Below are 22898 nucleotides of genomic sequence, written 5' to 3' on the forward strand. Positions count from 1 at the left end.
GATTGCCGGCTTGGGTCACTGTCTGTGTGGAGTTTGCACATTCTTCCTGTGCTGCATGGGTTTCCTCCCAGATGCTCTGGTTTCCTCCCATACTCCAAAGATATGTGGGTTAGGCACATTGGCCATGCTCAGTTGACCCTTAATGTCTTGAGATGTGTGGGTTAGAGCGATTAGCGGGGTCAGCATGTGGGGTTATGGGGATAGGGTCTAGATGGGATTGTTGTCGATGCAGACTCGATGGGCCAAATGGGCTCTATCTGCACTCTAGGGTTTCTATGATTTCTGTGAAGTCTCCCAATATCCCTGCCCCTCCCTAGTTGTATCACATCCTTCAACACAGATCTCTACATCTGCAGTTTTGGTCTCTTGTGTATCCCTAATTCTACTTCAGCTGCCTGAATCTGGAACTCTGAAATTCCTTCCCTAAGTCTCTGTGCCATTCTACTACTCACTGTCCCTGCTCCTTAATACTTATCTTTTTGACCAGGCTTTTTGTCACCAACTCAATCTCCTTTTCAGTGTGCAGTTCTGCTGATGCTTGCTGTGTGAAGTCTGAGGTGCTTGTTGTGCTAAAGGTTTGGTGTAGACGTTACTGCCAAGATTCTGCCATTGTCCATCCTTTCGTTGCATTGTACATTGTTATAGACACAGCACCCCTTAATTTTCCCTGATCCAATGGAACATGGTCCAAATTTCTACCAAACAAAGAATCTTTTCTCAAGCTATCAATCAAACCAGTAGAAAAATCTTGGATTTTGTCACCTTTGATGTCCTCTGGGTGTCCTGGCGCACTTCATATCCAGTTAATTATTAGTTAAGCATCATTATTTTGGTGACTTGTAGCATCAATGCCTGTGCTAATGCTGACCTTTGCTTCTATCGAAATTTTTCTTATTGATATATGCACTGAATCATAATTAAAATTTCAAGAGTTTCTGCTTTTAATCTTAGAAACCCTGCAGTGCAGATGGAGCCCATTCAGTCCATTTGAGTCTGCATCAATAACAGTCCCACTCCAGGCCCTATCCCCACAACCCCACACACCTACCCTGTTAACCTCTCTAACCTACACATCCCAGGACGCTAAGGGGCAATTTAGCAATGCCAATCCAATTAATATGCCCATCTTTGGACTGTGGGAGGAAACCGGAGCACCCAGAGCAAACTCATGCAGACACGGGGAGAATGTGCAAACTCCACTCAGTGACCCAAGCCTGGGATCAAACCCGCGTTTCTGGAGCTGTGAAGCAGCAGTGCTAACTACTGTGCCACCGTGCACTATGATGGTTCTGCTTTTGCTGAGGTGAAAGTAACTAAAATGAACTTTTTATCAGATTTAAGTTCAGTTATGTAATTATTTGTATTCAGTTGATGTGGCTTGCATTGTATGATTTTTGCCTAGTCCTGCAACACACTTTAGCGTGCAACTCTATTAAAGTGAAGGAAGAACAACAAGGTCCATTCTCAAGTCTGACAGTAATTTGCACATAGCAGTTTGCTGTGAGTTGATGTGCTTTCTATGTACAACACTGCCTGACAACAGCTTGTCCCTTAAAAGTAGAGTTGTTGGTTAAAAGCTTTATTTGGTACTCTCTCCAAAATTCATTTTACAACAAGTGTAAGATCTCACTTTTCAGTAGTTTTCTTAGTCATTAAGTTGGTGAATACACTCACCAGTGTGAAAGATACCAGGATGCTCCTCTGTTAGGTTCTTGCCTCTAAAGTTAGATGGTGGTAATGAATTGACTGGAGTTGGATGTTAGCGTCTCCAACTAGGTACGGGGAAAATCTGGCAAAGGTTTCTTTCTGAATTATGTCCAGTGACTCCTACCGGAAAGTTTGCATGTATAGACGTTGGGTGAGAATATACTGACTGATTAGAATCATAGAATCCCTACAGTACAGGAGGAGGCCATTTGGCCCATCGGGTCTGCACCGATTCTTCAAAAGAGCATCCTAACGAGGCCCATACCTGGACCTATGCAGTAACTCCATGTATTTATCCTACTAATCCCTCTAACCTACATATCTTGGGACATCAAAGGGCAATTTAGCACGGCCAATCCACCTAACCCGACATCTTTGGATTGTGGGAGGAAACCAAAGCACCTGGAGGAAACCCACGCAAACACTGGGAGAATGTGCAAACTCCATGCAGACAGCAACCCAAGGCTGGTATCTAACCTGTGTCCCTGGCCCTCTGACACAGCAGTGCTAACCACTGTGCCACCATGCTGCCCATGGGTGAGGACAAAGATTTATAATTTCAGGCTGTCTATCATTCTGCAGTTCAGTACCCTGCCTAAATTGATGCATAATTAAGAGCTACTTGGGGAACTACCAGAGACATGCTGATATCTGTGGAGGCATAACCTGGCTTGAGTTGAGGAACATCAGTTTTTCTGAATACACCATTTTAAATGAAAAAAGCTAACAAATCACTTAAAAGAATTGCATTTGTGTAGCAAGTTTCAAGACCACTGGATATCTTGGCTGTAAAATGGCTTCAATGAAGCAGCTTTATTTGTTAAAAAAGTGTTGGCTGTGTTGTAATATGGGAAATATGGCAGCCAATTTGCACACAGCAAGATCCCACAAACAGCAATGCGATAATGAGCAGGTCATTTGGTTTGGTAATGCTTTGGTTGAGAAAATATTGGCTAGGACACTGGGGATAATTCACCTGTCTTCTTCACGTTGGTGGGACGGGATCTTTGACATCTGCCCTCATCCTCATCCTCATCCTCATCCTCATCCTCATCCTCATCCTCATCCTCATCCTCATCCTCATCCTCATCCTCCTCCGTGAGTGCTGCAGCCCTCCCACAGCACTGCAAGGGAGTGCCAACTTTGAATTTTACGCTAATATAATGGTATACCCATTTGAAATTGTTGAGTTCGACCCAAAATCTCTGCTGAGGTCTGCAAGCACTGTCCTTTGCTATTCATGCACTGTGACATTGATACCATGTGAGAATATGGACATGGGTCAGAATGATCTCATGTCCTGTTGATCTCTGAATGTGGAAAATTATTTCATACCCTCACCAACTTTATAGGTGTGGTACCTTGCACTGAGCTAAGCACATATTTTAGTGCCAGAGTAACTGTGCAATAGGATCATAGAGGTTTACAGCATGGGAACAGGCCCTTTGGCCCAACTTGCCTGTGCCACCCTTTTTTAACCACTAAGCTAGCCCCAATTGCCAACACTTCGCCCATATCCCTCTGTACCCATCTTACTCATGTAACTGTCTAAACACTTAAAAGACAAAATTGTACCCACCTTGACTATTGCGTCTAACAGCTTGTTCCAGACACTCACCACCCTCTGTGTGAAAAAATTGCCCTCCTGGATCCTTTTGTATCTCTCCCCTCTCTCCTTAATCTTATGCCCTCTTGTTTTAGACTCCATATCTTTGGAAAAAGATATTGATTATTTAACTCATCTACGCCCCTCATTATTTTATAGACCTCTACAAGATACCCCTCAGCCTACTATGCTCCAGAGAAAAAAGTCACAGTCTATCCAGCCTCTCCTTATAACTTAAACCATCAAGCCTTGGTAAATCTTTTCTGTGCTCCTTCGAGATTAATATCCTTTCTATAATAGGGTGACCAGAACTGTACACAGTATTCCATGTGTGATCTTAACAATGTCTTGTACAACTTCAACAGGACATCCCAACCCCTGTATTTAATGTTCTGACCAATGAAACAAGCATCCTGAATACCTTCTTCACTCTGTCCACCTGTGACTCCACTTTCAATGAGCTGTAAACTCTAGATCTCTTTGTTCTATAACTCTCCCCAGTGCCCTACCATTAACTCAGTAAGTCCTGCCCTGGTTTGATCTATGAAAATGCAATAGTACAGAGAGTGTAGAAGTAGAGTTGAGAGAGAAATCAGGAGGGCAAAAAAAGGGACATGATATTGCTTTGGCAGATAAGGCAAAGGAAAATCCGAAGAGATTCTACAAACAGCTATAGTTCCCGGGCTTTTCCCTGCAGCCCTTTTAAACAAAGGCACAACACTTGCTATCCTCCAACCTTCAAGCACCTTACCTGCGACTGTCCATGATTCTAATATCTCTGCTACGGGAAGCACAATTTCCTCCTTAGCCTCCCACAGCATCTTGGGATACACTTCATCAGGTCCCAGGGATTTATCTACCTTGATGTGCTTTAAGATTTCCAGCACCACCACCTTTGTAATATATACATTCCTCAAGACATCGCTATTTATTTCCCCAGGTTCCCTAACATCCAGGCCTTTCTCAACGTATAATGATGAGAATTAGGATTTTGCCTATCTCTTGTGGATCCGCACATAGATGACCTTGTTGATCCTTAAGAGGCCCTACTCTCTCCCTAATTACTCTTTTTTTGCCCTTTATATGTTTGTAGAATCTCTTCAAATTCTCCTTTGCCTCATCTGCCAAAGCAATATCATGTCCCTTTTTTTTTCCCCTCCTGATTTCTCTCTCAACTCTACTTCGACACCCTCTGTACTATTCATAGGATCCACTTGATCCCAGTTGCCTATGCATGTTGTGTGTCTCCTCCTCCTCCTCCTTGACCAGGGTCTGAATATCCTGAGCCATCCAGGGTTCTTTACTAGCCTTCCCCTTCATTTTGAGGAATGTGCTTACTCTGAAGGCTGGTTAACACAATTTTTTGAAAGCCTCCTACTTACCAGCCGCGCCTTTGCCTGCCAGCAGACTCCCTCAATTAACTCTTGAAAGTTCCTGCCTGATACCATCAAAATTGGCCTTTCCCCAATTTAAAATTTTAACTTTTGGGCCAGACCTATCATTCTCCATTGCTATCTTAAAACTAATGGCATTATAGTCACTGGTCCCAAAGTGATCCCTCACAATGACTTCTGCTGCCTGCCCTTCCTTATTTCCCAAGAGGAGATCATGTTTTGCTCCTCCGCCTCCGTCGCCTGGTCAGGCCATCCACATACTGAATGAGACATTCCTCCTGAATGCAGTCAATAAATTTCTCTCCGTCCCAGCCCCTAATGCTATGACTGTCTCAGTCAATGTTGGGAAAGCTTAAACCCCCTACTATTACCCTATTTTGTTTGGAGCTGTCCATAATCTCTCTCCATATTTGCCCCTCAGTTTCCCACTCACCATTTGGGGACCTCTAGTACAAGCCTATCAAAGTGATTTCCCCCTTTCTTATTTCTCAGTTCTACCCATATAGACTCAGTGCGCAAACCCTTGGATATATCCCCCCTCAGTACTGCTGTAATGTTTTCCCTAATCAAAAGTGTAACTCCTCCTCCTCTCTTGCCCCCTGTTTTATCTTTCCGATAGCATCTGTACCCTGGAACATTGAGCTGCCAGTCCTTAGCTATGTTTCAGTAATAGCTATAATATGCTTGCCATTCAGATTGTTCTGGATTAAGTGCTTGAGTTTAGTACAAGTGGAGAATTTAAGTACGTTGAACAAATATTTTGTCTGTCTTCACAGTAGAATTTACAGAAATAGAGTAACTGTTTAGCTAACAAATAGAGAACTTAATATTAGCAGAGAAAAGGTATTGGAGAAACCTAAAGGTCTGAAAGCTGACTAATGTCTGGGAGCTGATGGCCTACAGCCTAGGGATTTCAAAAAGAAAACTGCAAAGATACTGGATGCACTGTTTATAGTTTCCCTACATCATTACATTCTAGAATTATCAAGTGGATCGGCAGTGAGCAAATGTAACTCTGCTATTTAAGAAAGAAGGGAGAGAACAAATAAGGAACTACAGACCTACGACCATCAGCTGGCACCTGTTATTAATGATGTGGAGATGCTGGTGTTGGACTGGGGTAAACACACTAAGAAGCCTGTCAACACCAGGTTAAAGTCCACAGGTTTGTTTGGTAGCAAAAGCCATAAGCTTTCGGAGCGCTGCTCCTTCGTCAGGTAAGTGGGAGTTCTGTTCTCAAGAAGGACATTTAAAGACAAACTCAATTTACAAAAGAATAGTTGGAATGCGAGTCTTTACAGGTAATCAAGTCTTAAAGATGCAGACAATGTGAGTGGAGAGAGGGTTAAACACAGGTTAAAGAGATGTGTATTGTCTCTAGCCAGGACAGCTAGTGAGATTTTGCAAGCCCCGGCAAGTTGTGGGAGTTAGTGTCACATGACCCCAAGATCCCGGTTGAGGCTGTCCTCATGTGCGGAACTTGGCTGTCAGTTTCTGCTCAGCAACTCTGTGCTGTCGTGTGTCATGAAGGCCACCTTGGAGAACGCTTACCTGAAGATCAGAGGCCGAATGCCTGTGACTGCTGAAGTATTCCTCCAACAGGAAGAGAACACTGCCTGGTGATTGTCGAGCAGTGTTCATTCATCCATCGTCGTAGCATCTGCATGGTCTCCCCAATGTACCATGCCTTGGGACGTTCTTTCCTGCAGCATATAGGCAGATAGTGTTGGCAGATAGTGTTGGCCGAGTTACAAGTGTATGGTGTATGTACCATGTACCTGGTGGATGGTGTTCTCATGTGAGATGATGGCATCCGCGTCGATCTGGCACCTCTTGCAAAGGTTGCTGTAGCAGGTTTGTGTGGTGTCGTGGTCGCTGTTCTCCTGGAGGCTGGGTAGTTTGCTGCGAGCAATGGTCTGTTTGAGGTTGTGCGGTTGTTTCAAGGCAAGAAATGCAGGTGTGGGAATAGCCTTGGTGAGATGTCTTCATCAATAACATGTTGAAGGCTCCAGGGAAGATGTCATAGCTTCGCTGCTCTGGAGAAGTATTGGACGATGCAGGGTACTCTGTCTGCCGTGTATTGTATTATCCTCTGAGGCGGTCAGTGCGGTTTTTAACTGTGGCGTGTTGGGACTGTTGATCGATGAGTTGAGTGCCATATCCTGCTCTTACGAGGGCACCTTTTCAGCGTCTGGAGGTGTCTGTTGTGATCCTCCTCATTGGAGCAGAACCTGTGTATACAGAGGGCTTGTCCATAGGGGATGGCTTCTTTAACATGTTTAGGGTGGAAGTTGGAGAAGTGAGGTTATCCATGGGCTTGGGTACAGTGAAGTGCTGAGGTGTCCATCCTTGATGGAGATGCGTGTGTCCAAGAACGCAACTGATTCCAGAGAGTAGTCCATGGTGAGTTTGATGTTGGGATGGAACTTGTCGATGTCGTGATATAGTTATTTCTGTGATTGTTCACCATGAGTCCAAAGGAAGAAAATGTCATCGATGTATGTATCTATCTAGTGCATAGCATCAGTTGATGGTCCTGTGCAGTGAATAGCAATAGTGGTGACAATTCGTAATCCTATTATTAAGGCAGCCTTTAACAATGCATTTAGAAACTTGCTCTGTGACCAGACAATCAGTATGATGTTACCAGAAAGAAATTATGCCTGACAAAAAGTTGTTAGAATTTTTTTAGGAGGTAATGAATAGATAAAGGGGAACCAGTTGATGCAATATATTTGGCTTTCCCAAAGCACACTAAGGTGCCATATGAAAGGTTTATATGTGGAATTGGGAGTAATGTATTAGCACAAGTGAAGGATTGGTTAATGGACAGTGAGTGGGGATAAACACAACATTTTCAGGTTCACAACCTAGGTGTAATGGAGTGCCACATGGATGCGTGCTGAGCCTCCATTATTCACAATTTGCATTAATTACTTTTGTTCCCTTCTAATTCCTGTATCTAAATTTGCCTGTAACTCAAAGTTAGATGGGAATATAAGCATATGGAAAAAGCAAGGAAGCTGCAAAGTGAAAGTTAAATGAGTGAGCATGATTGAGTGTAATGTGGAGAAATTAGGTTACTCACTTTGGTAGTAGATGAGAGGCTGAGTAAACTCATAGAAGAATCTAGAATAGAATCTCTACACTACAGAAGGGGACCATTCATCCCATCGAGTCTACACTGATTCTTTGACGGAGCATCTTGCCCGGGCTCACCCCTGTGTATTTACCCCACTAATCCACCCCCCTGCTCCCACAAACTACACATCTATGAACACAAAGGGACAACTTAGCATGGCCAATCTACCTAACCTGCACATCTTTGGACTGTGGGAGGAAACCGGAGCACCCGGAGGAAACCCACACAGACACAGGAAGAATGTGTAAACTCCACACAGACGGGTGCCCAAGGCCGGAATTGGACCCAGGTCCCTAGCGTCATGAGGCAGCAGTGCTAACCACTGTGCCCATTAACCCAATACTTCCTGGTATCTGGAATTATCAAGGGTGATTTTACTGGAACATTCTAGAGAGGCTTGATGGGTAGACACTAAGAGGTTGTTTCTGCTGGTCTGGGAATTTAGAACTCAGGTTCACTGCCTTAGGATAAGACATCGATCACTTAGAGACAAGGGAAATTTCTTCACTCAGCTGTGCATCTTCAAAATTATATACTCCAGAGGGTTGTGAATGCTCCATCATTAAGTATATTCAAGACTGAAAAGCCTGGCAGCACAGTGGTTAGCACTGCTGTCTGTGTCAGGGACCAGGTTCAATTCTGGCCTCGGGTCATTGTGTGGAATTTGCAAGTTCTCTGTGTCTGCTGGGTTTCCGAGTGCTCTGGTTTCCTCCCACAGTCCAAAGGTGTGTGGGGATTAGATTGGTTGGCCATGTTAAGTTGACCCTAGTGTCAGGAGGATTAGCAGGGTAAATACACGGGGTTATCGGGATAGAGCCTGGGTGGGATTGTGGTCACTGCAGACTCAATGGGCTGAATGGCCTCATCCTGCACTGTAGGGATTCTATGAAATTGACTTGTGATCTCTCAGCATATGAGGAACAGGGAGGAAGGTGGATTTGAGGTTGAAGATCAATTGTATTGAATTGAGGAATAGGCTGAAGGGTTTGAATGATTTACTATTGCTATTTGTTTTTATGCACTTAGTGAAGAGTGGTGAACATGCCAGTTTGCTTTGGTTTTAAGGCTTTATATTTTCTGCAGGTAATTTTTTTATTCATGTACCCAAACTTCTACATTGCACAAAATAGTTGCAAAACTGCTAAATGGAACTCCTTACAATGACCCAGCCGTAGAGGCGCTGTGAACGTGGCCCTACGTTCAGTTCTTGGTCTCTGTTTGGCTGGAGGGTGGCTGCACAATAAGTGATATTGTCCTCGGCACCCCAGGCTGAAAGCTATTTAGAGTAGCTATCAGTGGCTTCTGTCAAGTATCTATCCTGACTTTGTTCTTTATGGTCAAAAAGTTTGTCAGTACTCTTAGCTCCCCTACTAAAGGGTGGGTCGCACCTATGGAATGGCATCTCAAATTAACATTTTGGAAGAGGAGGAAAAAAGTTGCAGTTTGCTGGGTTAACTTGGGTAATCTAACTGCATTTGCACCAAGTGTACTTTTAAGCCAGAAATTTGACTACTTTGACATATTTTAAGAATCATTCACTTGTTCCATCCACTCCTCTCCAGAGTGTTTTAGCAGCAGAAATATTTGGGCAGCTCAGTGAGTTGTTCCAGCAAACTGCCATAGAATAGATTACGAATTGTCACCACAGGTTTCAGAACATGGCTGCATATCTTGGAATGGGGGAAGGGGAAAGAAAGGCAAAGCAGCACTTTCTCTCAAAGATAAGATGGCCTAGAAAATCACCAAGCTCTCTCATGCATCTGGTTTTGGTTTGACTGGCATTGGCAGAGGCCTGAGAGCATTTCAATTATCCACCCTCTTGCTGAAGGGCAAAAAACATAGTCCAGGAAGGGGGTCCTAAAGGAAGGAGAAAATAACTTATTAAAGCAACTCAGAAAATGTCTGTTGCAGATGTTACATAATCGAAAACATGTGCGTTATAAAAGCTACAGAGAACATTCAGTACTCAACCGTGCCAGTGGTGTCAGCCTATATATAGCTTGGAACAAAAATGCCTGAAGGCAGTACATATCTACAGCTGTTTTTCTCCTCTGTGCAGTCAACTAAAATTATGCATCTTGGGTTTTCTGTGAACGATATGCAGACGAAACCAGAGGAAATAAGTGATAGACTTCAATCAGCTGTAATGAGATGCCACTGTTAAAAATTTGTTGGCAGTAGACAAGTTCTGATTAGGGTTTTATTCTGGAATATGCCAAGTTCTGTTCTCTATTGAAGTACACAAGGGTGCTTTTGCTCCTTTTGCCGATGCTGAAATGCCAGTGTAAAGCAACCACTGACATCTGTCTGCTATCTGGTTCTTGCCATCACAGGCCAGATAGACAAATTTCACACTGCTTCCCTGCTGGGATCTTTCCTAGCAAGCTGGAAGATGGGTGCTCGTGTTGGTTGAGTCTCAAATGTGGCTTAAATCACAACTCTTACGTATGACTGATGCTGTGGTACTCAGTTCACTGCACATCATAATGAGGCAAGTTTGATGGAATAGAAATTGACTAACTGGCGCCGTTTAAAGGTTCTCCACAGAGATCGGGGAAAAATCGTTTGTTTCTTGGTTGACTTTGGTGTGTCACAAGGATACTTGTGCAATCTAATCTTCTTTGGTACCAGTGGGAAGTGTGGAGCAGAGATCAGCTGCTTTGCCAATGTATTTTAGTTGTGTAGAGCATAAGCATAGGCATGGATCTGTTGAGCCGAATGACTCTTTTCTGTGCTGTAAATACTATAATCTTCCACAATACAGAGAGGGGTTTGGTATTTTCTATAATCTCAATCTCTGTAAAATGTACTACAGACTGTTAGACTGCTAAAGAAAATTGTCCTGGTGTGACTGATTGAAACTGAAGAAAGAAAAATGGTCAATTTGGGGGTAACATTCACATCATGCACTTATTCCCTAGCTGTGATTTCACCCAGGATATCAGCCAGCAGTGCCTTGAGCTGACTGCTAGGACTACTTTGCATTTTTACCTTCTGTTGGGAAGTCAGTAACATGCCCCAGACTGATGAGTCTGAGTATTGAATGACCTTTCTCTATGATCTGGGAACGGTGAGCTTGAATATGTACTCATCTCGTCATCTCTTCAGTGCTCTGGAGCTATGCCGGATCACTTAGGCCCAAGTGCTTTTTTTAAGAAATGTGGATTGATGTTTCTTTTATTACCAAGCTGTCTCAATGGTAGCAGGCACAGTGGTTAGCACTACTGCCTCACAGTGCCAGGGACCCGAGTTTGATTCCTGGCTTGGGTCACTGTCTGTACGGAGTCTGCACATTCTCCCTGTGTCTGTGTTGATTTCCTCTGGGTGCTCCAGTTTTCCCCCCCGCTGTCTGAAAGATATGCTGGTTAGGTTGCATTGGCCATGTCAAATTCTCCTTCAGGGTACCCAAACACGCGCCAGAGTGTGGTAACTAGAGGATTTTCACAGTAACCTCATTGCAGTGTTAATGTAAGCCTCGTGATAATAAATAAACTTTAAAAGAAAAGGCAAACCATTATGGGTTCAAGAGATCTCCATTTTCTCCCTTTAAAAAATGCCTATGAACCATTTTAATGTCTGCTCTGACTAACCTATGTGCAAATGCAATAGCTTCATCCCACACAAATGTCGTCATGTTCATCTGTTTTCACTAACTGAGGTTTATGTGAAGAGTTTGCCCTGGCAGAGATTTACATATTTAACATACTTGTGTGATCCCTGTCTCTCTCAACTGTGTTTGCATACCTCAGGAAATGTGCCTAGTTTGTCAACTTGGTTGTCTGATCTGTCTCTGGGGCATTTTAATGTGCTGTGCCTCTCTTGAATGAGGAAATTTTGTATAATGAGGGTGGTCGGATATTCTAGCTAATGGAAATGCTTCCCTTTTGGAAGCCATTGGTTGTGCTGTACAATATTAAATGCTGAATTGAAAGTTTGCCTTGCCTGCACTACACCATTTTTTTTCCTCTGTCCCTGTGAAGGAAGAGAATTAGCAGAGTAACAATTGTAGGGATTCTGTGGTGTAGCTTAGAGAAAAGATGGAATGAGAGCAGGCTCGGGTAGAAATTTAAAGGAATGGGAGAAGTCCCCTTATCTTGATTTCAAATTGTTTAATCCACTTTCTGTTTAAAATTAATCATCACTGGGAGAGCTGATTCATTCTCAATGCTGAATATATCAGTGCTGTATTCTCTGTGCGTCACACAGGTATTCAGCCAAGCAATGTCCCAGAGGTTGATCTTACAGGGTTTTCATTGTGTTCAGATCTCTGCTGAATCGAAAATCCATCCAGCCTGCTGCCTTAGGAATAACGTGTCTATTTTCAGCAGTGAGTGGGAGAGGGTGTTTACTATTTAATAGGGGGAGAAAAACATAGTGGGAGATTGCAGTGCAGAAACAACAACTCTCAGTGAAAGAAGCCATAGACGTTCCACCCTCTCCCCATCCCAAGACGGAGTCAGGAATGTGAAGTAGTGGGAAAAGATGATGGGCCAACTTCCTCTCTTGCACTGATTCACTGCTTAACTTTTTTAAACTGAGTGAATGTTTCCCAAACCAGTGTAGCTGGTTTCCCAAAGCACTTTAGCAGTGAAGCTTGTGAATGTTCAAATTTAAATAAAGTTAAAAAGAGCTAATTCTGTTTTTTTTGGTGAGTTTTTAATTACCAAAGAGATCTCCCCTGCGCTACTTGGCGTTGGGATTTCATCATTCTTGCATATTAAAAGCTTGTGGCAGTCAATTGGTATTAGACAACAGCAACTTGTATTAATAATGTAATAAAATGTCCCAAAGCCATACTCAGTAGCCTTGTAGAGCAGGCCAGAATTTGATAGAGGGCCACATAAGAAAATATCATTAGAATCCCTACGGTGCAGAAGGAAGCCATTCGGCCCATTGAGTCTGCACCAATCACAATCCCACCCAGGCCATATCTCTATAACCCCACATATTTGCCCTGCTAATCCCTCTAACTAATGCAGCCCAGGACACCAAGGGGCAATTTAGCATGGCCAATCAATAGAACCCCACACATTTTTTGGACAATAAGGGGCAATTTAGCATGGCCAGTGCACCTTAACCAGCACATCTTTGGAGTGTGGGAGGAAATTGGAACACCTGGAGGAAACCCAATCAGACATGGGGAAAATGTGCAGACAGTGACCCAAGCTGGAAAGGGAACCTGGGGCAGATAGTCAAAGATTTGTTTTAAGGAAGATCTTAAAAGAGGAAAGAGATGCAGAGGAGTTTGGGGAGGGAATTCCAAAGTTTAGAATCCTGACAACCGAAGGCACAGCCACCAGAGGTGGAGCAGTAACTGAAGGGGATCAGGCAAGATGCATCTTTTAGAAAACAACTCACAATTACTCATTTATGTGATTCGTGGTCATACCTTCCAGTCATTTTCTCCAAATTTTGCTGTTCCCTCCATTTGACCAAAACTATTTCAAAGAATCGTGGAATCCCTACACAGCAGAAGGAGGCCCTACAGTGCAGTTGTGCATGAACAGCTCTGAGCCAATATCAGAAAAATATCTGTCACTGGCCATTATTTAATGGGGTGGCACAGTGGTTAGCACTGCTGCCTGAACGCCTGGGGTTGGCCTATCAAGTCTGTATCAACCACAGTCCCACCCAGGCCCTATCCCTGTAAACACACACACTCCTTCCCTGCTAATCCTCCTGACACTAAGGGGCAATTTAGCATGGCCAATCAACCTAACCCGTACATCTTTGGCCTGAGAGAAAAACCAGAACACTCGGAGGACACCCACATGGATACGAGGAGAATGTGCAGACTCCGCACAGTGACCAGGGCTGGAATTGAACCCAGTTCCCTGCCGCTGAGAGGCAGCAGAGCTAACCATTGCCATTGTGCCGCCCTGTAATACTATTTATAAAGGCAATGAAGGAAAATAGAATATTAACACTTTTTTGTGAAGTGTCCCATGTGTTTTCCAGTAACAAGCATTCCAATCTGGACTGTATTAGTTGTAGACATTTTAAATTTGGTGTTCTGATGATCAGCCATTCACTTATACTCAATTTTGCAACTTCCTAACCATGGTCTCTTGAACACGTTGTATCTGCTGCACCCTTACTAACAAGCCATTAACCTGAAGCCTCTCTTGTTTCTAAAACAGAATCATTGCTACATCTGATTACTACAACAGCAAACATTTAGGTCTCTGCCATTAGATATATGACATATTTATAAATTTCACTCTGTCCATCGGGAAAGTCATGATGTGGAAATGCTGGCATTGGACTGGGATAAACACAGTAAGAAGTCTCAATACCAGATTGAAGTCCAACAGGTTTATTTGGTAGCACAAGCCGCTAGTTTTTGGAGCACTGCTCCTTCATCAGGTTACTGGGATTTCAGTTCACAAACTGTGAACTGAAATCCCACTATCCTGATGAGCCTTAGAATGGGAAAGTTCCAAACCACCCTTAGGGCCTTTAGCTCATTGATCAACTGAGACTATCACACACTGAGTTAATATAAAGTGGCATTTGGTGGGAAAGCGAAACAGGTGGTCTAAAGAACATTTCTAAGGTTTGAAGCTATAATTACAAGAATTAAAATTTCTAATTAAAGTGAAAAATTAAACTTCTACTTCTAACTGAGCTGAAAAGATGTGCTGGTTAGGTGTATTGACCTGAACCAGCGCCAGAGTGGGGCAACTAGGGGAATTTCACAGTAACTTCATTGCAGTGTTAATGTAAGCCTTACTTGTGATAAACTTTAAACTGTGCAAGTCGAAGGGAGCTCCTGTAAACATTAGCAATCTTTGGATATAGTTCATGTTATCCTGTAATTCAGTTGGATCATGAACAGCTCTGAGCCAATATCTTGAATATTTTATATACAAAAATATGTCAGTAGCCATTATTCAATGGGGTAGCACAGTGGTTAGCACTGCTGCCTCACAGCACCTGGGACCCATGTTCAATTCCTGGCTCGGGGCACTATGTGTGGACTCCGCACGTTCTCCCTATGTCTGCGTGGGTTTCCTCCTACACTCCAGAGGTGTGAGTTCGGTGGATTGGCCGTGCTGAATTGCCCCTTACTGTCTGGGGGACTAGCTAGGGTAAATTCATGGGGTTATAGGGATCGGGCCTAGGTGGGGTTGTGGGCGGTGCAGACTTTGTGGGCCAAATGGCTGCCTCCTGCACTGAAGGGATTCTATGAATGTGAAACTGCAAAACAGGCAAAAATAGTCACCTGGTCTGAATTAGCTGGATTGACAAGGGAATTATTATTGATCTCTGTATCCATGGCCTAGGGGGATGAAAATTTAACGGGATTACTGATGTGTGAATGACATTGGTAGAAATACGAGAGCATAACATGTTCCGTGTACCATGTGTTGGGTGCAAAAACTGGGACAGAACAAGAAAAAGGACTTTTTTTTAAAGTGAGTTTCCCCGTGGATTAGGGTGTGTTCAGGAGCCTAGCCAGTTTGAGCTGATCTCAATTAAGGCAATAGCAGCTGGTCTCAACTGGGTGGTGGAAAATTTATGTCCTCCTGCTCCTGATCATTGTCCATTAATTCCTCTAAGAACGTATATGTGTGATTGGTCAGGATTGGATTGTAGCTCTAACTATCAATAATTTACTGTCAAAAACAATCCCACGAATGAGGTATCTACCATAGGATAAGCAGCACCCAATGAACGGTAATCCAGATAGAACAGGGGAGTTAACAGAATTTAGTATACTTGGAATATGATCTGATTGTCATTTATTTGAGAGACCTATCCCTCTTTGGTAGTAGGTTGTCTTTTTCCAAAGGATTAGTAATGACATCCCCGTCTGCATGTAATCTTAAGATGAAAGTGCTGCATGTAAAGTGTGTGTTAATACTGCCTTTAAGAAAACAGGCATTTATTTATTGGTATCAATGTGGTGGGTGTGCTTGTTTCACACTGCAGAGTCTGTCTATTCTTGGCAGGAGTATGGAGAAAGCACAACCCAGCCAGCATGCACGGGGAAAGCAAGAATATGCCTCTGGCCACTTTCTTTCACTTTATTCTTGACCACTGCACACTCTCCAGGACCCTTTGTGTCTCTACAGACCCCATTTTGAAAGCTACTGTTCTTTGAAACGCAGCCAATAAACTTTCTAGTCTGTACACACAGTGCATACTCCATTTTTTTTGAATAATATTGCCCATTTGAGCCTTTACAAATGTTAATTGGTGTTTAGTTTTCACTCACTACAATCTATGAGCACCCCCCCCCCCCCTCCTTGGTTCAAGAAGGAGGCCATTTGGCCCATTGAGCCTGTACCAATGACAATCCCAGCCAGACCCTATCCCATTACCCCATATATTTACCCTGCTAATCCCTCTGGCACTAAAGAGTAATTTAGCACGGCCAATCAACCTAACCTTTGGACTGTGGGAGAAAACAGGAGCACGCTGAGGAAACCCACGCAGACATGGCGAGGACGTTAGACTCCACACAGTCACCCGAGGCTGGGATTGAATTGAGGTCCTGGCACTGAGGCAGCAGTGCTAACCAGTGTGCTACTGTGCTGTCCGATAATGTCCTTGAGTACTTGTTACAATTCCTTTTCCTAGTTGGAGTCACTTTTTAGAATATTGTTTTTGTGGTAGAAAGATACATTTTTCTATTAACAGCATTCCATTTCTGGGATAGGCATAGTAAGTAGTCTCTCAACACCAGGTTAAAGCCCAACAAGTTTATTTGATAGCACAAGCTTTCAGAGTATCATCCTTTCATCAGGTGAGTGAAGAGTTGGGTTCACAAACGGCATAAATAGACACAAACTCAATTACAAGATCATAGTTGGAATGCAAGTCTTAACGGGTAATCAAGTCTTTACAGGTGCAGAATTCCATCAATTCTGGCTAATTAAAAGTGCAAAGGAAAGTTTAAAATGTTTTTAAAGTTTCCTTGTATATTATTTATAATTCTACACATTTGGATCTCGGAATGGGCATTTATTTGTGTGTATGTGTGAAGTGTTTCTGCTTTCAGTCACATTTTTCAGATCTCAGCAGACATGGAGAGATTCTTAGAGTCACCAGCAATTGTGTCTTGGCTTAAGTTAGCCAAAGTTTGGAGAAGAACATTACAAATGGTGTTTGTAGGGTTGGGGTACCAAGTGGTTTTTGAGTACGAATCTGGAGCGATCAAGAGCACGAGGCATTTATCATTTTGGCAATAGACTCTTTGATAGGAGTGGAGGCAGATCAGGAAGTGGGGATCTCAGCTTGCATTTCTAAAGCTCCATGCAGAGCCCATCCATCACTGATTTAGATTGCCAAGGCCATTTTAGGTTCACATAGTAGATATGATTTTAACATTTAATACTGAGATGCACAGCAATGTCAATTATTAGAGATTAACATTTTGTAATTTGAGTCAGGCTGGGGAGTTAGTTACTCTTTTTGCAGAACTGACCAGAGCTGAATTCCTGAAACCCCATCTTCTTAAATATTTTCTTTTTGTTTTGCCCACTATTTGTTGCAGGACGGAGCAAGTTTCTTCATTTAAATTTTTAAAATAAATTAATGTGCCATTTTTAATTTTCAGTTCTCCAAGGCCAAACCCAAACCAACCACAGTCCTCTGAAGCGCTCAGTTTCCCTCACCCCACCGATCAATATGACAAACCAGTCTGTGGTCAGCGAGTGGATGTCTCCAGACGACCTACGTACCAGGGCAGTCTACGCCCCATCAGACCATGCACCACTCTCCCCGCAGAGCAGCATAGCCTCCTCTGGCAGTGGCGGCAGTGAGCAGACAGAGGAACAGGGGTCAAGTCGCAACACATTTCAGGAGGAGGGGAGTGGCATGAAAGGTAAGAGACAATGATCAGGTTATTGGCACAGAAAATGTGATTGAACTATGTAGAGTTTGGGCTGAAAGTCTGTCATGAAGAGTAGGAAGCTAGGAGTAAGTTGAAGGGGTAGGTGGAAAACCCTTTCACTCAGATCTGTTGACAGTTATCAGGAAGGGCATTGAAAGTGAAGATTTTTAACAGTCTGATGGCTAGTCTTGCTGAATGTGACCAGGTTGCATTGAGATGACAGTTGGTCACACAAGACCAATGTGTTGGGAGCCGATAGCCCAACCCATCTAGGATCAGTGAAGGCAACTGAGATGAGGTGGATAGTTGGTTCTGATCTGTGAAAGATCTAGTTGGTGTCGCAGTGAATATATTTCATTTTGCTCTGCATAGGGATACTATTGCTTGGATACAGCTGTATACAGTGTTCATTCTGCATCTATCCTTTGTGCCTTGCTAGTATGCAAATCTTTAATCTATCAGTCAGTGGGAAAGGCAGTAATATGTACATTGTTTGATCAATAACTCAAAGTATCTTGGAATAGATTCCAGTAATTGACAAATATTCCATTTGTTGATGTCTTTATTTTTCCTGTGTATTATTTGGTAGCAAGAGCATTTTGAATATTTTTTCCAGAACAATAAATGGAAGCATCAGCATGAACTGATGAACTTTATTGATGCTGACTCCTGTAGCTGGACTGAATAGAATTCTTTATTGTTCAGAATTTTTTTTCATCAAGTCTTTAAACAGACTACTTTTTGAAGTTGTAGTCGTTTTGGAAAGAGAGACTTGCATTTATATAGCACCTTATCGCGTTTCCAAAAATGCCTCCATACTCGCCACAGTAAATTATTTAAAATTCCGGTGACTGGTGGGCAAATATGGCAGCCAATAAAATTTGACAGGCAACTGATTTGAGCCACCTGCTTTATCTATCCTAGAAGGCATTGGTTGCTGGAAAACTCTGAAATCTCCCTTTTCCTTGAATGTTCGACTGGAACATGCTGTTTTGGCCTTCGAGTAACTTACTATCTATAAGCTGATTCCACGGGTGATGACTGTTGTGCTATAGCATCATGGGTGTCGGGCACCCTCTGATACTCATCTGAATGCTTACCTGGGCTCGTACTCAGTGTTTACAGGCTTTTTGACAAAGGGGAGAGGGCAGTTTCAGATCCTGACCTCCTTTTGCATTGGTAATCACTGAATAACGTGCGGAGGCACCTTGTGATTGCCATCCAAAAGTTTGTGTTTGGAGTTGTTTTAAGTTGGCAATGTTTAGCAGTTGGAAAGCCACAAGTGACGTCCATGTCGGCAGGCACCAAAATGGGTAAATAACACGAGTGCGTCTGTAGAGGGTGAGAGAAAAGGCTCTTCTGTGTTCTTGGAAATCACAATAAAGCAGCATTTTCCACTCCCGCAAATGGGTTGACGTGTGCTGATGGTTGCAATTCTTTGCTACTTTAACCGAGTGTCCATTCTTGATGCACATGGTGCTTGGGTGATGAGCAGTGTTGTGATGCAATAGATGAAATCTGGGAGGGTGTGTCTAATTCAACAGGATGTCAGTATTTTTCTGATATCTGATAGGAATGATTTGGGCACATTAATTCCATTTCAGTTTATACATGTTTCTTCCTCTGTGTGCATTTATGGAGTATTCACTGTATGCAGTCAATGCCTGAGGTGTTCCCAGGTAGTAACCCATCCATGTGTTATAATGACATTCATAAGTTGCTGGAGCCTCAAGTGCTCGGTTTATGAAGCAATTTAAACCTTGTAATATGACTCGGGGAAATAGATGCTTCTAATAAGGAGTTTTCCCACATCCTGTGATATTTATCCTCCGTTCCACCCACTCTACTGACTCAGGCCTACAGAATTTAATTGCCTTTCCAAGCCTGCTAATATTATTAATATTATCAACAGATTGTCACTTACATCTCTGGTTCCTTGAGGCAATTAGGTGTGTTAGGAATTCTCCAAAATGCAGGCAGCAGTTTGGGTGAAACTTGTTCCTCCAGTGTAGGAAACATCAGGATTTTAAACTTGAGCTAAAGTGTTAGATAAAACCTGAACAGAACAAGAATTATTTCTTGCTCAAACCTCCCAGTGTTCCTGCAATGCTTATTTCATGGATTTGTGCCAATATATTCAAGTAAGACTTGGAATTAAGCCAGTATATGGTGTGCTTTTAATTCATCATATCCAAATTACTTCCGTCATAGGAATAGACATTTTACCCCCTTGTAGTGCTGTTGAGATCCAACAACATGAAGAGTTCATGCACCCAACATTACACGTTTCTGAAACCATACCAATGATATTCTTCCTCCAGCAAATCATGACAATCCAGTTGTTCAGAATAAAAAATATCTGATTTAAGGTTTTCTCAACCATTTGTGGTGATCGAGGTTGTTTCTTTTTCTCACCTTCAGTTTTCATTTGCACTGCACCCTTCTCCCCAGCCTAAAGTTTGTTTATTTGTGCCACAAATAGGCTGATATTAACACTGCAATGAAGTTACTGTGAAAATCCCTCAGTCGCCGAAGTCCAGCAGCTGTTCGGGTACCCTGAGGGAGAATTTAGCACCTAACCTGCATGTCTTTTGGACTGTGGGAAGAAACCGGAGGAAGCCCACGCAGATACGGGGAGAATGTGTGGACTCGGCACAGACAATGAGCCAAGCCGGGAATCAAACGCGGGTCCCTGGCGCTGCGAAGTAGCAGTGCTAATCACTGTGCCATTGTGCTGCCCCATGATCTTCTTTCCCTGATTGGGAAATTGAATTGAAATAAAATTGAATTGCTGCCAGGCTTCTGTCTGGCCAGAGTTTAGGTGGTGTAAGAGAGTAGTCTGAGTGGGTTGTTTTTGTAGATTTCCCAAGTGTGTGGGAATAAATATATTTGAACGTCAAAGTATATTGTATTGGCTGTTTGAGTTTGATCATTTGATTCTGAGTCCGATAATCAGTTTTAAATATTGTGTTGTTGCAACCACCATTTTGATGTTAGTCAAAAGTAGAATATCGGTGGCCAAATTTGGAAGATGCATTTCAGTGCTGGGAAATCAGTTATTACAAGATATGTCGTGAAATGTTGATGTATTAGTTAGCTTGACTGGGAGAGTGGAATACCAATGGGTTGGTATGTAGGGTTTTAGTTCCTCACTAACTAGTCACTTTTTTGGTCTCAAATGGATCAATACCTCCTACAGTTTTCCTTTCTCTTTCCCCCTTCCTCATACAGAAGGAAAAACCCAAATGTTAGTTGCACCAGAACACTTTCTCTCCTCCTGGTAGCTGAGTGCAAACTGGTGTCAGAAGACCTCTAGGCAGGGGGACCTGTATGTGTCTTGGCTCAATGAGTGATGGATGTTACAAGGTCACAAGAAAGAGAAGAAAACATCAACTTTTTAAATTTATTTCAAACTTGTGGTGCTGGGATAGGAACAGGATGGGGCTGTTCCTCCTAAAATGAATTGATCATTGATCCATATCCCTCAATGGCTATTTAATGAAAATCTGTCTGCCTGTCTTGACCCCAGATATTGATGACCTTTGAGGAGGAAATTCCAGATTTCCATCCCCTTTGTGAAGAAGTGCTCCCTATTTCAATCTTAAATATCCTAAGCTCTAATTTTAAGGTTGATTTGATTTATTATTATCCCATGTATTGGGATATGGTGAAAAGTATTGTTTCTTGAGCGCTATACAGACAAAGCATAGCGTTCATGGAGAAGGAAAGGAGAGAGTGCAGAATGTAGTGTTACAGCCATAGCTAGGGTGTAGAGAAAGATCAACTTAATGCAAGGTAGGCCTATTCAAAAGTCTGATGGCAGCAGGGAAGAAGCTATTCTTGAGTCGGTACGTGACCTCAGACTTTTATCTTTTTCCTGAAGGAATAAGGTGGAAGAGAGTATGTCCAGGGTGTGTGGGTCCTTAATTATGCTGGCTGCTTTGCTGAGGCAGCGGGAAGCATAGACAGTCAGTGGATGGGAGGCTGGTTTCTTCCACAAGGGGATTCATTTCTCTCTATCTACCCTGTCAGATCCCTTAGTCAATGAAAACCAACTCTAATAACCCCTTTCAAGCTTCTAAAATTATGGAGGTGCAAGCCAAGTTTATGCAACTGGTTCTCTTAATTTAATCTAAACCTTCCAACCCTGGATATTACCATGAGATTCAGTAGGAATATAAATGCTCAGGAAAAGGCTATTAGTGCCGAACAAACCAGGTTGTTTTGGATGGATTTATCCTACTTGCTCATCTTTTCCCTCGATCTCTTCAGACCACTGGCGCGCTTAAACTGACACATGATGTCCTCCCATGCAGCTACCCTGTACCCCTGCTAAGACTGTTTTTGAGGTGTGGCACACAATACTGAATGTGGTGCTTCAGATGGGATCTGACCAAGACCCTTTAAAAAAAATAATTGCAACAAAACTTTCTTCCCTTTATATTTCCGCTTCCTTGATATAAAGGCCAACATTCTATTAGCCAATCAATGACTTCATTTTTTTTAAAGCTTATTCATTAGCGCCACAAGTATGCTCGCATTAACACTGCAATGAAGTTATTGTGAAAATCCCCTTGTCACCACATGACCAATGCACCTAACCAGCACATCTTTTGGATTCTGGGATGAAACTGGAGTACCTGGAGGAAACCCATGCAGGCACAGTGAGAATGTGCAGACTGAATTGAAATAAAATTGTATTGCTGCCAGGCTTCTATCTTCTGTCTGCCCAGAGTTAAGTGATGTAAGAGAGTAGTCTGGGAATCAAACCTGGGTCCCTGGCGCTGAGAGGCAGCAGTGTTAACCACTGTGCCACCCATCGCCTGTATCTTAACTCGTTCCAGTGCCTGTTTAACCATCACCCCTGTGCTTACTGACCCATGTTGGCTGCAAGGGTGGCAACTCCTTGATTTTTTTTTTAAAGTCCTCATCCTGTGTTTTCAAGTTCATTCATTGTTTTGACTTTTATTGTCACAGTAACCTCCTCCAACCCCCTCTGAGATTTGCTTGTCCATTTCTGGCCTTTTCCATTGGTGGTCATGCTTTCACCTACAAAGCCCAAGCTCTGAAATTGCCTCCCTGAACTCACCATCTCCCAGTGTCACCTGTCCTAATATCTCTCTTTTTTTTATATATGGCTTGGTGTCGAATTCTCTTTCATAATGCTGTTGTGAAGCATTTTGAAATGTTTTAGCATGCTGAAGGTGT

The 22898-nt window shown here is 42.8% G+C and overlaps 1 protein-coding gene across 3 annotated transcripts in view; it reads left to right on the forward strand.

Annotated features, from left to right (window-relative positions):
* The window catches only part of samd4b (sterile alpha motif domain containing 4B), a 93495-nt gene that overhangs the window by 48644 nt on the left and 21953 nt on the right, over nucleotides 1–22898 (forward strand). For 2 of the 3 annotated variants that reach the window (XM_080218290.1, XM_080218291.1), the window contains exon 4: nucleotides 17415–17681. The exons of the other annotated variant lie outside the window; for it this stretch is intronic. In XM_080218290.1, coding sequence (XP_080074416.1) covers nucleotides 17415–17681 — 267 coding nt within the window. The remainder of the gene's footprint in view (nucleotides 1–17414; nucleotides 17682–22898) is intronic. 3 annotated transcript variants of the gene reach the window in all.

Source organism: Carcharhinus amblyrhynchos, unplaced genomic scaffold (genome assembly GCF_965287045.1).
Source record: "Carcharhinus amblyrhynchos unplaced genomic scaffold, sCarAmb.v2.hapA scaffold_37, whole genome shotgun sequence".
In the NCBI taxonomy this organism is placed as follows: domain Eukaryota; kingdom Metazoa; phylum Chordata; class Chondrichthyes; order Carcharhiniformes; family Carcharhinidae; genus Carcharhinus; species Carcharhinus amblyrhynchos.